General features: G+C 42.9%; 1 protein-coding gene across 2 annotated transcripts in view; it reads right to left on the minus strand.

The window, feature by feature from the left end:
* Positions 1-15,154, minus strand: part of LRRC1 (leucine rich repeat containing 1) — a 225,013-nt gene that overhangs the window by 58,500 nt on the left and 151,359 nt on the right. For both annotated transcript variants that reach the window (XM_077290021.1, XM_077290023.1), the window contains exon 8: positions 4,298-4,442. In XM_077290021.1, coding sequence (XP_077146136.1) covers positions 4,298-4,442 — 145 coding nt within the window. The remainder of the gene's footprint in view (positions 1-4,297; positions 4,443-15,154) is intronic.

The following is a 15,154-nucleotide window of genomic DNA, read 5'->3' on the forward strand; positions in this document are numbered from 1 at the left end:
TACAAAGTGGCAATTAATTACAGTCTTAAGCAGCAACCACCTTTACAAAGATTTTTTCATATTTAAGAGCCCTTTTAACTGCAAACAATTAGGGTAGATTCTGGGTCTGGAGAGCTTTAAGATTTCCCGGAAAGGTGCACAGCTCAGGCTACAGGCGGGCACAGCTCATGGTGGAGTACTTACACAGAGAGGCATACAGATTCATTAGGAAACAGTCTATAAAACCTGAGTTTTCCATTGAAATCATATCCATCTCTGTGCGCACGGTAAGGCAAAAGCACTGTGCCCCCGTCTGCTGAGCTGCGCCCCATCTGCTGAGCTGCGCCCCCGTCTGCTGAGCTGCGCCCCCATCTGCTGAGCTGCGCCCCCATCTGCTGAGCTGCGCCCCCATCTGCTGAGCTGCGCCCCCATCTGCTGAGCTGCGCCCCCATCTGCTGAGCTGCACTCCTCTCCAAAGAGGCAATAAGTGGGCGTCTCAGGACCTGGACATAGACCAATCTTTCAATTTTTAAGGGTACTTACATGACGTCTTACATGTTCAGCAATATATGGGGTACTGTTTCAGAAGTATTAATATTTTATTTATTCTAGGCATAATTATTTTGTGACAAGCAACTAAATGAAGGATAAGTTATTAAATGGAACCTGTCAACTTCCACCACATATTTTATCATCCCTTTATATACTTCCTAACAGGCGCCTTCTAGCAGCTAATTGATTTTTGAATATACCTAAAATCAATTTTATAACTGGGCTTGCGATGTTGTTAAGTGGGTGACTAGTCAAGGGTTCTCTCTCTTCCCGAGACTAATCGCCCGCTAATCAGTTTATCATGCCACTGTAGGTGTGAATAAAGGGTATGTGCACACGTTGCGGATTTCCTGCAGATCCGCAGCGTTTTTTGCGGTGCAGAAACGCTGCAGATCCGCAAGTGATTTACAGTACAATGTAAAGCAATGTAGAAGAAAAAAAAAAAAAAACGCTGTGCTGATGGTGCGGAAAATTCAGTGCGGAAACGCTGCGGATTAAAAGAAGTAGTATGTCACTTTTGTGCGGATCTGCAGAGTTTTTGTACCCATTCCATTATAGAAATCCGCAGGGGTAAAAAACACAGTAAATCCACAGCAAAACCGCACAAAAAACGGGACAAATCCGCACCTGCGTTTTCTGCCAAGAGACGCAGAATCCGCACCAGAAATTCCTAAGCCTAATTCGCAACATGTGCACATAGCCTAACATGATTTGCAAGAGGGGAGTCACTGTCAGCTCTGTGAAAATCTCTGCCTCCTTGACAATGCGATCTGAAGCCAGGTGTATATACTTCACAAGTACGGTCGTTACCTGCTAATTAGCAAATTACAAGCCCATTCTTAAAATAAACAAAATATGATTTTAGACCTATTCAAAAATCAATCCATGAAATGAGGCTGGTTAGGAAATAAAGGGATCAACAAATACATGGCGATGATTTTGGTATCCTGGGGAAGCGGACGGGTAGCCTTTAAAGGATTAGAATACTGAAACAAAGTAAAACACACTGAAAAGACACCTACCTATAGTGTGACAGACCAAAGTAACTGAGTAATATGCCATCTGCAAAAGGTTTGTTGAAGGTATGACGTACGGTTTATATTAATTACAGTATATACTTGTGTATAAGCCTACCCGAGTATAAGCTGAGGCACCTAATTTTGAGTATAAGCCGGGTATGCATGGTTCCTCATCCCCATCCTTGTCTGCGTGGCTCCTTATTCCCATCCTTGTATGCATGGCTCCTTATCCCCCCCCATCCTTGTCTGCACGGCTCCTTATTCCCATCCTTGAATACATGGCTCCTTATCCCCATCCTTGTCTGCACGGCTTTTTATGCCCATCCTTGCCTGCATGGCTCCCTATCCCCATCCTTGTCTGCACGGCTCCTTATCCCCATCCTTGTCTGCATGGCTCCTTATCCCCATCCTTGTCTGCATGGCTCCTTATCCCCATCCTTGTCTGCATGGCTCCTTATTCCCGTCCTTGTCTGCACGGCTCCTTATTCCCATCCTTGAATACATGGCTCCTTATCCCCATCCTTGTCTGCACGGCTCCTTATCCCCATCCTTGTCTGCACGGCTCCTTATCCCCATCCTTGTCTGCACGGCTCCTTATCCCCATCCTTGTATGCGTGGCACCCATGAGAAAAGCGTAAAAAAACACATCTTCCCTACCGTCCCTGCATGCCCTCGCAGCTTTTTGTTCCAGTGTCAGCAGCTTCTGTGGCCGGGCGATCACGTGTCCCCACTCATTAAAGGACTGAAGATTCACCGCTCTACACACCTATGGGAGTGGAGAGAGGTGAATATTCATTACCGCTGGAAGCCGGCGGCTGCGGCTGTAGCTGTGAACGCTATAAAAGAAATGAATATCCACTGCCAGTGCAGTGAATATTGATTTCTCTTTAGCAGCGGGCACAGTTACAGCCGCAGCAGCCGGCTTCCAGCAGCTGTCGGGCTATGATGGGTGCCTGCTCAATAAAGTAATGAATATTCACCTCTCTCCACTCCCATAGGTGTGTAGAGCGGTGAATATTCAGTCCCTTAATGAGCGGGGACACGTGATCGCCTGGCCACAGAAGCTGCTGGCATCGGAACAATATGCTGCGAGGGCTTGCAGGGAAGGTAAGTAGGATGTGTTTTTTGCTTGTTTTTTATGCCTCCTGTGACCAGATGCTCCGCCGCTCCCCCTCCCCGCCGTCTTCTGTCACAATGACTCGTGTATAAGCCGAGGGAGGGCGTTTTCAGAACAAAGAAATGTGCTGAAAAACTCTGCTTATACGAGTATATATGGTATACCTAGCCCAGGGTCAGGGATACAATTTGTCCAAGTGTCAATGGCTGAGCAGTTTTGAAAAAAATATAAAGCTTGTTTGTTTTTACATTTTTCTATCCGATAAATTGGAAGTAATCACTTCCATTTAAAAAAAAAAATTAAAAGAAATTCACACCCAGTGCCATAGTAAACCAGCTCAGCATATGCAAAAACAATATGCTTTTCATTGAGGTGGGAATACGGGAGCCTATGGGAACATTTGAGGTGTGCGTTTGGAGTTTCCTTAGCACATATGCTGAACTTGGGTGGGATGGAAATTTAGAAGACCACATGCACTCTAAGCAATGGCAACACTTTCAAAAACATATCTGTCTAGAAAAAGAAGAAATTCACATTACAATGGGGTGCCCAAGTGACAAGGATTGGGCAGCACTCCAGGCACAGCCACTTCTAAATCTACAGAATGAAGGCTGGTAAAATAAATGAAGCTGTGGCACTGACCTTCCTACAAGACGACTGATAGTGGTGCTGGGAATCAGCCCCGCAACTATCTGATACTACTGGCATAGCGCAAGTATAGACCATTAGTAATGAGCGAACGTGCATGGACAAGGTGTTATCCGAGCATGCTCTTGTGCTAACAGAGTATTTTCGGGGTCCTTGAAAAATGTTTGTTAGGCTACGTTCAAACTTGTTTACAGGGGCTTTGTGGCTGGCTGCGTACTTCCTCCCTGAAGCTCTGCCCACACCCGCACTTCTTCAGTTTAGGACTGCACACTTCGCATGCGTCCTGCGTACCTATCTTTAACAGTGGGTAAGCAGGAAATGCTGATGCGTCGTTTTGACGTGCCCGCAGACTGCACGGGAAAGCAATAACTTGTTGCGGTCCCATTGCAGTCAGTGGGCGCGTCAAACGACGCATCCGCATGTCCTGCGTACCCAATGTTAAAGATAGGTATACAGGACACATGCAGAAGTAGGCGGACCTAAATGGAAGCACAGAAGTGGGAGGAGCTTCAGGGAGGAAGTACGCAGCTGTCGGCAAAGCCCCCGTACGCAAGTGTGAACGTAGCCTTAGGCAATGTCAAAGCTCCAGAGAACACCATTAATGGGGGAGTCAGAGGACATTGTTCCTATATGAATGTCAGCAATATGCACATTACTTTATGAAGAGCTTTGCTGCAACTGGCATCCAAACAAATGAAGTATTTGCGCTTTTTATTGGCTTTCTGCAGCATCCTTAAAGGGCCACTGTCACCCCCCCTCCAGCCGTTATAAACTAAAAGAGCCACCTTGTTAGAATGCAGCATTACTGCTGCACAAGGTGGCTCTTTTAGTTTATAACGGCTGGAGGGGGTGGCAGTGGCCTTTTAATCTATGTCCCTTGGATATTTCCAAGTATGGCACCTGCAAGCTTTTAATAATCATCTCCAACTGTCAGGTATTTCATGCCAATTCTATTAAAATGCTTCATGAACTTTTGTCTTACCAATGCCATCAGGTAAAACCTCAATTAAATTCTGTGACACAAGCAAATCTGTCAGTGAGATTAACCCATTGATCTCTTCAGGAAGGCGCTCCAGCTTGTTCTCCGACACATCCAAACACAACAGGTTTTTCAGGTTTCCCATTTCCTGCACCATGATAAAAAAAAGAAAACATCAGTCAAAGATTATCACAATGACAAAACACGGAATGGCAGATGACCATCTAAACAAAGACGAGAGATTGTTTTTATAACGTCTCATTTCATAAGAGAACATTACTCAGGTCTCCTTTGATGAGCTGCTATTAATCAGATGCAAAGTCCAAAGTTTATTACAGTCCTATTACAGAACTATTAGAATAATACAATAAACAAGGAGGGTTAAAAATAAGATTTTTCTTTCTAATTTTGGCCAAATGCCAGTTTTGAGTACTACCACCAAAAGACTCATGCCAGCAATCTCTATTACATACTTAAAAGATGCATTTTCTGGTGAAATACCGTAGTGGTAATAGTGACACAAATGCATTGCTAAGAGTAATATTTTGCGTCTGTGTTCTCCAGGACAGCAAATGTAACATCAACTGATCTTCACGGTGCTATCGAAGGAATAAAAGAATCCACACCATCTATAAACCGAGAGATGGTGAGGGAACACTTAGGTAATTTAAATGAAAGTAAATCTTCTGGTCCAGATGTATCACATGCCAGGGTACTGAAAGAGAGAGGAATATGCAGAACCACTAGCCAGAAAAATACTGGAGAACAGAAGTCCCAGAGGATTCGAGAAAGGCAAATGTTATCCCTATCTTCAAAAAAGGAAACAGAGCCAGGAAATTACAGGCCGGTGAGCTTTACTTCTATACCCGGACAGATGGGACCATGAGCGGGAGAGCAGAGTGCACGAAGATGACACTGTCAATGTTTAGGGCTGGTCGGAGGCGGCGCCCTAGATGGGCAAAAAAACCCAATGGCTCGGTCCTGGTCCATGGACTGGTGGCTGAGGACCACTGTTCTAAAGAGCAGAAGGGGTGGGCGGTAAAATTCAAACAACCAAAAAATTATCTCCCCCAACATCATCTGTTGAGTGAGTCGGGAAGCCAACATACACACTAGACAACAGCATATCCAGCCCTCTCTCTGCTCCAATTGGTCTCGCGGACCGAAACAGCTGAAGGGCTGAAAACAATGGCCCACTGGCCGCACCATGCCCTTGTCCGCCACCTATCTGCCACAACCGGGTGAATAGGAGCGAGATGATTGTTTTTTTTTCTTTTTTTATATGTATATATGTTTGCATGGAGGATATGCAAGGGCTCATCCTGTACATAGGAGGCTATCTGGGGGCTCATACTGTATATAGTGGATATGTGTGGGATCACACTACTTAGGGAAGCTATGCGAGGACTCACACTGTATAGGTAGATTCTGTGGTGCTCACACTGTATATAAGAGGCTCATACTACATATAGAGGGGCTATGTTGGGGGCTCATACTGCATATAGAGGGCTGTATGAGGCCTCATCTAATTATATACTTACCTTGTAATGCCTTCACATTCTGTTCTGTCCGGATGTGTCCGGATCCCAGAATCCCAAGCGGCGGAAGTTCACCAACCTCCATATTGGGACACCCAAGTGAGGAGTGTCTCAATATGGAAACTGCTGGTGGTACCAGCCTCTTGCGCGGTACCACCAGCGGAACAGTCGCACCCCACACACACTCTGTATACGCCGTATGCACCACACACTATATAAGCCGTATACAGCCTCTTGCATGGTACCACCAGAGGAACACCGTCGCGAACACGCCGCTGTCGGGATCAGCCGAATGATTCACTGACCGCCGCCATCTTTGTACAGGAGAAGCACATGCACAGTTTTAATGTGACCGCCACTGTCTTCACAAAGATGGTGGTGGTCTGATTTACTGCGCTGCGCGAATTCCTCGCAGGCGCAATGAATCATTCGGCTGATCCCGGAGGCAGATACGGGACTTGTTTACGTGCAGAGGAAGCCGGTCACACTAAAGTGGTTTTCCCACAAACGAAAGTTCATTTTACAAATTGTCCATGTCTGACCGTATAAGGAGCATACCACAGCTCCTGGGCAGGGGAGGAAGCAAAAGACAATACTGACATTACAGCAGGAGATCAACAAAGGATACATTTGGTCAGGTAAAATATTTCACTCACTATTTTTAAACAATATTTTACCTCACAAAATGTATCCTGAGAAGTCAGCACATGGGGAAAGAGAGAGTGGATAGGTGGGTGAGATTTTCAACGCTGCAAAGCATGCCCCCATCGTGACATTACCGCCCTCCCGATGCGATCGCATCAGGCCTCCATCTAGTAAGGTACATAGGATGATGTCAAAATACTTATTTCTGCTCAATATTAACCCCTTCGTCCCAAAGCCTGTTTTCACCTTCATGACCAGGCCAATTTTTACAATTCTGACCATGAACACTTCAATTGATCCCACGGATTTTGAGAATATTTTCTCGTGACATATTGTACTTGATAATAGTGGTAAAATTTATTTGACATGACTTGCATTTATTTTTTTTAAAAATGGAAATTTGGTGAAAATGTTTAGAAAAATTTCACAATTTTTAAACTTTTTATTTTTATGCCTTTAAATCATATCACAAGTCATATCGCACAAAAAAGTTAATAAATAACATTTCCCACACGTCTACTTTACATCCGCACAATTTTTTTAACAATTTTTTTTTTATTAGGAAGTTATAAGGGTCAAAATTTGACCAGCGATTTCTCATTTTTGCAACAAACTTTTTTTTTCCCCAAAAGGGGAACCGTAGGAAAAGGACCATATAATTTGTTGCACAATTTCTCCTGAGAATGCCAATACCCCATATGTGGGGGAAATCTACTGTCATGCCATGTCATGTTTGGAGAGTCCCTGATGAGCCGAAACAGTGGAAACCCCCCACATGTGACACCATTTTGGAAACTAGACCCCTTTGGGACCTTATCTAGATGTGTATTGAGCACCTTGAACCACCAGGTGCTTCACAAAAGTTTATAACATTAAGCCATGAAAATTAAAATAATATTTTTCCTTTTTTAGCTCCAAACTTTGTATTTTCACAAGGATAACAGGAGATAATGGATCCCAATATTTGTTGTGCAATTTCACCTGAGTTCACTGATACCCCATATGTTGTTGAAAAGTACTTTTGAGGCACAGTGCAATGCTTAGAAGGGAAGAAGCGCCATATTACAGTGCAGATTTTGCTGCATTGGTTTGAGGGTGCCATGCCACATTGGCAAAGCCCCTGAGATGCCAGAACTGCAGAGCCTCCCATAAGTGACCCCATTTTACAAACTAAACCGCTCAATAAATTGATCTTGGGGTGCAGTGATTTTCATCACAGGTGTCACAGAATTTTGCACTATTGGGTAGTGAAGACAAAATTATTTACATTTTTACCACCCAGATTCTGTGTTAGCCCCAAATTTTATATTTTCACACTGGGAAATGGGTAAAAATGGCACCAGAATTTGTCCCACTGTTTCAGCTGAATGTAGAAATACCCCATATGAGGCTGTACAGCACTGCGTAGCCATATGGAGTGACTCTGGAGGGAAGGAGCGCTATTTGCCTCCTGGAACTATGTATTAACAGTCTCAAATTTCATAAGGCAAAAGCATCTATCTTTCAATATAATTATCACACAACCTCAGGTAATGACATGAGGAGGGCACTGTTAAATTGCAGTTTTTTTGTATTTAAAAATGATATCCTTATTGTTATAACATTATAAAAAAACTTTCCCCCTTTGGAAGAATCTCATGTGAAACGGCGCTGGGAGGAGCATGCAGCACATAGGAACCATGCACGTCACTTTGGAAGTACCCTCTGAGTTTTGAGGAAATTTCATCCTCTTCTCCTTCAAACTCTATGGTAAATATTTTATTTAATGATTTTCACTAGCTACTCTAAACAAGAAGGATTTGTATTCTTGCTAAGGAATACTGATACCTCTTACCATATAGATCTACAGTACTACACATGCACTTTAAATTTATATTGTGGATCACTAAAGTGATATATTTACAGGATTGCATAGCAACGATACAACAGATTCTATAAAATAAGCCTTGACTGCATTTTTTGTAATATTATTTTATTTTGTACCATCTTCTCTGGATAAGCAGAGTTGAAATTGTGCATATCCTTAAAATTGATTCCGGTGCCAGCGTGCCTCTCTGTTCCATAGCTTGAATTTTAAAAAAAATTATATATAAAATTCTAATGTTATAACAATAAAGAATTAATTTTTAAATAAAAGAAAATTGCAATTTAACCGTCTCCTCCTCACGTCATTACATGCGGTTGTGTGCTAATTATCTTGCCTCCAGGAACGCAGATTTTCCTAGAATAGTTGGCGGATTCTATATAAAGAACCCTTTAAGTGACCTCATTTTGGAAATTATACCCCTTTGGGAATTTATCTATCAACGTAGTGATGATTTTGACTCCATGGGTGTTTTCCAGAAAAAAGCAGCAGTGGATGTTGGTGAGCGAAAATTGCAAAATTACCATTGTAGTGACCAGTACGTTATACCCAGCCAGTGTTTCTGGAGACATGCACCTGTAAATTAGGCGGGCTCTCATCACTACGGAGAACTTGCTGACTTTCTTTTGGGGGGCAATGAGCCATTTCACTTTTCCAGAGCCTTTGTACAACTAGTAAAGAGGAAGCCCCCTATATTTCCGTTAACAGACCTGAGTGGGGACTTGCTTTTTTTGGGGATTGAGTTGAAGCTTTTATTGGGAACATTTTACATAACATTTATGATCACATTTATTCGGTGCGCTATGCTGAAGACTTGCATTGGGGTTTCCATCTAAATCTCTGAGTGGCGTGACAGATGAATCTCCCGAGGAATCCATTCACTATAATGAGGCAACAGAGTTACTCTGGACTCAGTCAGGCCTCTGTTCAGCGTTGTCCTTTTCAGAAGTGCACAAAACTGTGGCCGACAGCACTTTTATGCAATTGTAAAAAGACGGATCACAGGTCCTATGGCATCCACAATGCCTCCATCTGCCTCATTATAGGGAATCTTCCGCCAGGGGTTCTGTCTGAATCACTATTTCAGAGATTAAGGCTATGTGCACACGATGCAGATTTAGTGCAGATCTGCAGCGTTTCTTTCTGCTGCAGAAACGCTGCAGATCTGCACTGTGATTTACAGTACAATGTAAATCAATGTAAAAAAAAAAAGAAAAAAAGAAGCTGTGCACATGGTGCAGAAAAATCCGCGCAGAAACGCTGCAGATTTCAAAGAAGTGCATGTCACTTCTTTTGTGCGTTTCTGCACCCCTTCATTAATAGAAATCCACAGTGGTAAAAACTGAATCAAAACCGCACAAAAAACGCCCCAAATTCGCAGCTGCAGATTCTGCCAGGAGATGCAGATTTAGTGCAGAAAATTCTGCACCACATTTCCTACGTGAGCACATAGCCTTACACGGAAACCCCGCTGTAAACGCTGGGGCCTTAGTGTGATATTTGGGAGTTAGAATGAAAAAAAAATCAACAGCAGGTGAAGAATTGGTTTTATGTATTTTTTACGCCGTTCCTCGTGCGTTATAAGTCATTAGGCGACTTTATTCTTCAGGTCGGTGCGATTACAGCGATACCAGATTTATATTGGGTTTTTATGTTTGGCTGCAGTCACACACAGACTTTTTATTGCGAAAACTAGTTTTTACATGACCATATTTTGAGAGCTATAATTTTTCCGTACTTCAGCCTACAGTCATGTGAGGTCTTGTTTTTTTGCAGGACGAGCAGAGGTTTTTATTGGAACCATTTTCAGACACATGACATTTTTTGATGACTTTCTATTCCGATTTTTGGGAGACAGAATGAACAAAAACTAGCAATTCATGAATTGCGTTTTTTGTTTTTATTCCGTTCTGCGTGTGATTGAAGTAATAAGGCAGCTTTATTCTTCGGGTCAGTAAGATTACAGCGATAGCCCATTTAAATCTTTTTTTTTTTTTTATGTTTTGGCGCTATAAAAATTATTTTAGCCAAAACATTTTTGCATCGCATTATTCTAAGAGATACAACTATTTATGCTGATGGAGCTGTTGTTGAGAATTCGGCTTGGCTCGCGGAGACATTTGCTGTATAGAAGGCAACAAATAAAGTTCCAGGAAGCAGCAAAAAAGAAAGCAGGCCCAACACCGCTACTCCCAATTACCTGTACTTGTTTAGCAGGATGAAATGTCTCAGCCTAACGTGGCAGAATATATGGAGCTTCATGAACATCAGTTTTAATTCCACTGTTTATGGGAAAGCACATTGCCTGTTTATAAGGTCAAGTTGAAGGGCACACAAAGGTTATGCCAACGTAGTAATCATGCTGAAATGTCACAAAGTTTATATCCGACATAATGAATACAATCCACTTATTTGACTTAACTATAGTAAGAATGAAAATAACGCTGGGAATTTATACTTATGTCATTAGATAACCGCATAACTCTAGGTAAACAAGGCACTTCAGCAGGTTTTTCCTATGTGGTCTGAGAGCAGCATGATGTAGGGGCAGAGGCCCTGATACCGGCAATGTGTCATTTACTGGGCTGCTTGGTGCAGTTTTGATGGAATCCATTTTCTCTGCTATAAATGAAGCAGTGGTCAGATTGCTGATCTGTGTATAATCCCACCTTCATCCCTGATTGGCAGCTTGCTGACAATCCACAGTGTACACAGCTGCCAATCAGTGGTGGGGGCGGAGTTATACAGATCAGCCTGACATGCATGAGACACTTCGTTATGCAGGGATCTCCTGCTGATAAAACACTGATTGTATTGCAAATTGCAATTACAGCAAGATGCTGAGCAAGTGACAAATCTTTAGCATCTCTACATATTGATGATCTCAGGTTAAATAGTAAAAACTCGCTGACAGATTTTCTTTAAAAAAAAAAAAGTGTTTTCCTGCAAATTGCATGGCTGCACTAACCTGACCACCCCTTTTCACTGGAAATAGAGGGAAATTATGACATTGTGCACATTGAACACTTGTTTGTTTATTTTTCTGAATTATATAGCGCAATTAATTTTCTTAAGAACTTTATTGACAATCATTGTCCCTATTGGGACTCACAATCCAAAATTTCCCATCAGTACATTTATCTAGTGTGGGAAAAAACGGAGTACCCAAAAGAAATCCACACAAACATGGGGAAAACATACAAACTCCTTGTAAACATGGTCTCTGGTGGGATTGAAAACAGGAGCCCAGAGCTGCTTGTTTCTCCTCCAGGACCGAAAAGTCCCCATTACTGAGAAACAACAGGACAGTTGCGACAATCTACGGTATGTACAGGGGACAAGCTCTGCATCTTCTTCCTCTTCAACTCTACATAGAAATTTATGAGCACTAACTGACAACTCCCATCTCAGTAATGGGACAGTCTGTATTCAAGTCAGATTTTACCTGTGAATTGAGAATTTTGAGAATGAATGATCAGTCCTGGAGGAGAGAAAAGCACATTTCTCTAATAAGATATGTTACAAAGTTTCTTATTTTCCGATGTACTACTGATTTAGGAAATAAAAAATAAAATGACGATTACACCCTACTATTTCTCAACAGATTTCCAGCTTCAATCTGGGTATAGTGTTTGTTGTGACACAAAATGCTGTGTGCACAGAACGGTGACCAGAAGCAAAATACTGAACTAAAGCACTGGATGCCTTTTAACTATTTGGAGTTTCTGTAAAACCCTTCTATCTCTTTAAGAGTTACAGAAACAGCACAGTGCAGCCAATGCCAGGCACAAGATTAGGATATCAATCTGGATTTACTTTAATCATTTTTTAGGATATATATATATACACACATACATACATACATACATACATACATACATACATACATACATACATACATACATACATACATACATACATACATACATACATACATACATACATACATACATACATACATACATACATACATACATACATACATATATATATATACACATACATACATACATACACACACACACACACACACACCGTATATTAGACGGAGGCCCGATGCTATCGGGAGGGCTGTAATGTCACGATGGGGGCAGGCATGTGGTGCTGCTGTTGCCTAATGGCATCCTGTAATAATCTAATGACTTTTGCATCAGGGGACTCATGTGCTTGACGCCGAATGATTCACTGACTGCCGCCATCTTTGTACAAAAGGAGTGATCGCCGCTATCTGCACAAAGATGGCGGCGGTCTGATTTACTGCGCCTGTGCGAATTACGCGCAAGTGCGGTGAATCGTTTGGCTGGTCCCGGCGGCAGATGCGAGACGTGTCTACAGGCAGAGGAAGCTGGTCACATTAAAGTGTTTTTCCCACGAACGAAAGTTCATTTTAAAAATTGTCTGTGTCTGACCGTGTGCGGAGCATACCACATCTCCTGGGCAGGGGAGGAAGCAAAAGACAATACTGACATTACAGCAAGAAATCACAGAGGATACATTTTGGGAGGTAAAATATTTTATAAAACAGTCAGTGAAATATTTTACCTCACACAATGAATCCACTGTGATCCCCTGCTGTAATGTCAGTATTGTATTTTGCTTCCTCCCCTGCCCAGGAGATGTGGTATGCTCCGCACACGGTCAGACAGTCAATTTTTAAAATGAACTTTCGTTCGTGGGAAAAACACTTTAATGTGACCGGCTTCCTCTGCCTGTAGACACGTCGCGCATCTGCTGCCGGGACCAGCCAAACGATTCACTGCACTTGCGCGTAATTCGCACAGGCGCAGTAAATCAGACCGCCGCCATCTTTGTACAGATAGCGGCGGTCACTCCTTCTGTACAAAGATGGCGGCAGTCAGTGAATCATTCGACTGATCCCGGTGGCGGCGTGTTCGCGACGGTGGTCCGCTGGTGGTACCGTGCAAGAGGCTGCGTGAGTGTAAGTGTGTGTGTGTGTATGGCATATAATATGTGTGAGTGTGGGGTGCGATGGTGTTCCGCTGGTTATACCGAGCAATAGGTTGGTACCAGCAGCAGTTTCCATATTGAGACACCCATCACTTGGGTGTCCCAATATGGCGGTCGGTGAACTTCCACCTCTTAGAATTCTGGGATACGGTGACATCTGGACAGAACAGGAAATGAAAACATTACAAGGCAATTATATAGATTTATTTTACACACACAAAATATATTTATTACACACACACACACACACACACACACACGCACACACACACGCACACGTTACACCAAGGAATGTTTGGGGATCATACGGAGCCCAGTGTTATTGACAGCTCTGATGCCCTTTGGCTCCCTAGACTTTTATAGTTGTTGTGCTCACTTGCTATCCTCACGTAGAAACAGCACGGCTGCCTAATTCCTCTCATTCCACACATCAATACACAATATAGGCACGTCAGCTGGATCAACCTGGAAGCCAACTAGAAAGTCACTTTAGAGCTGGAAATATTAACTGTTAAAACATTGTCCGCAGTTCTGGTGTATAGTGGAATTACAGACATTGGACACGTGAAGAAACAAAACCAACACCTTCATCAGGTTTATCTTTCCGGACAAGAGGAAACATATCGGACTGTCTAATGTCCACCCTGCATAAAGTACTATACCCGAGTAATATTTGTCCTATACATTTATGTAATGTACTGTGGATAAAATGTTAGCTTATCCAGTAGCTTATTTCACAGACACATTCGCCTTAACAGTACTTCGTTAAACAAGTCTGCTCCAGGTTGGTTATTGAGCATGTCCTATTTTTTGTACTGGTAAATCCGTGTTGTCATAGGGACACTGTATATAATTAATGTAAATACCAACGCAGACTTGAAACTGTAAACCCCTCAAGGGCCAAATAGTGGATCGTGTGTGCACACACGTCCTCCTCATTTTCCCCCCTCACGCCTCTCATTTCCCCCCCTCACTCGTGCACAGCAACTTCCTGTTATGAGAACGGCGGTCCAATCCATGAGGCTCCTCCCTTCCCATTGACGTCATGCCTCACAGGAGCAGCACCTCCATTCTAGACACGACGGAGCTAGATGCGGCCTGTGCCTGACGTGCACTGATACTCTGAAGGCGGCGGCCCTGATTGTAGCTCGCAGCAGCTGGTGAGTTTTGCAGAGTGGCTTTCGAGGTGAATGTGTTTCCCTGCCCGTGCGCTAACAATCTAAGGCTGGCGTCACACTAGCAGTATTTGGTCAGTATTTTACATCAGTATTTGTAAGCCAAAGCCAGGAGTGGGTGATAAATACAGAAGTGGTGACGTGTTTCTATTATACTTTTCCTCTGATTGTTCCACTCCTGGTTTTGGCTTACAGATACTGATGGAAAATATTGACCAAATACAGCTAGTGTGATGGCAGCCTAATATTTAGGGTCACCCAGACAATTTTGTGTTTTCCATGAAAATTCATACTTTTATTAATCAAATGAGTTGCCAACTGAATTTAAAATCTAGTCTAGTCCAGATATTGACAAGTTTCGAAAAAAAAATATTTTTATTTGAAATTATAATTTTATCCTTCAAACTTTGCTTTCGTCACAGAAAGCTCCCTTTGCAGCAATCACAGCACTGCAGACCTTTGGCATTCTAGCAATCAATTTGCTGAGGTAATCTGGAGAAATTTCACCCCATGCTTCCAGAAGCCCCCGCCCCCCCCTCCCACAAGTTGGTTTGGCTTGATGGGCACTTTTTGCGTACCATACAGCCAGGCTGCTCCCACAACAGCTCAATGGGGTTGAGATTTGGTGACTGCGCAGGCCACTCCATTACAGATAGAATACCAGCTGACT

The sequence above is a fragment of the Ranitomeya variabilis genome, chromosome 2 (assembly GCF_051348905.1).
Source record: "Ranitomeya variabilis isolate aRanVar5 chromosome 2, aRanVar5.hap1, whole genome shotgun sequence".
Taxonomy (NCBI): Eukaryota; Metazoa; Chordata; class Amphibia; order Anura; family Dendrobatidae; genus Ranitomeya; species Ranitomeya variabilis.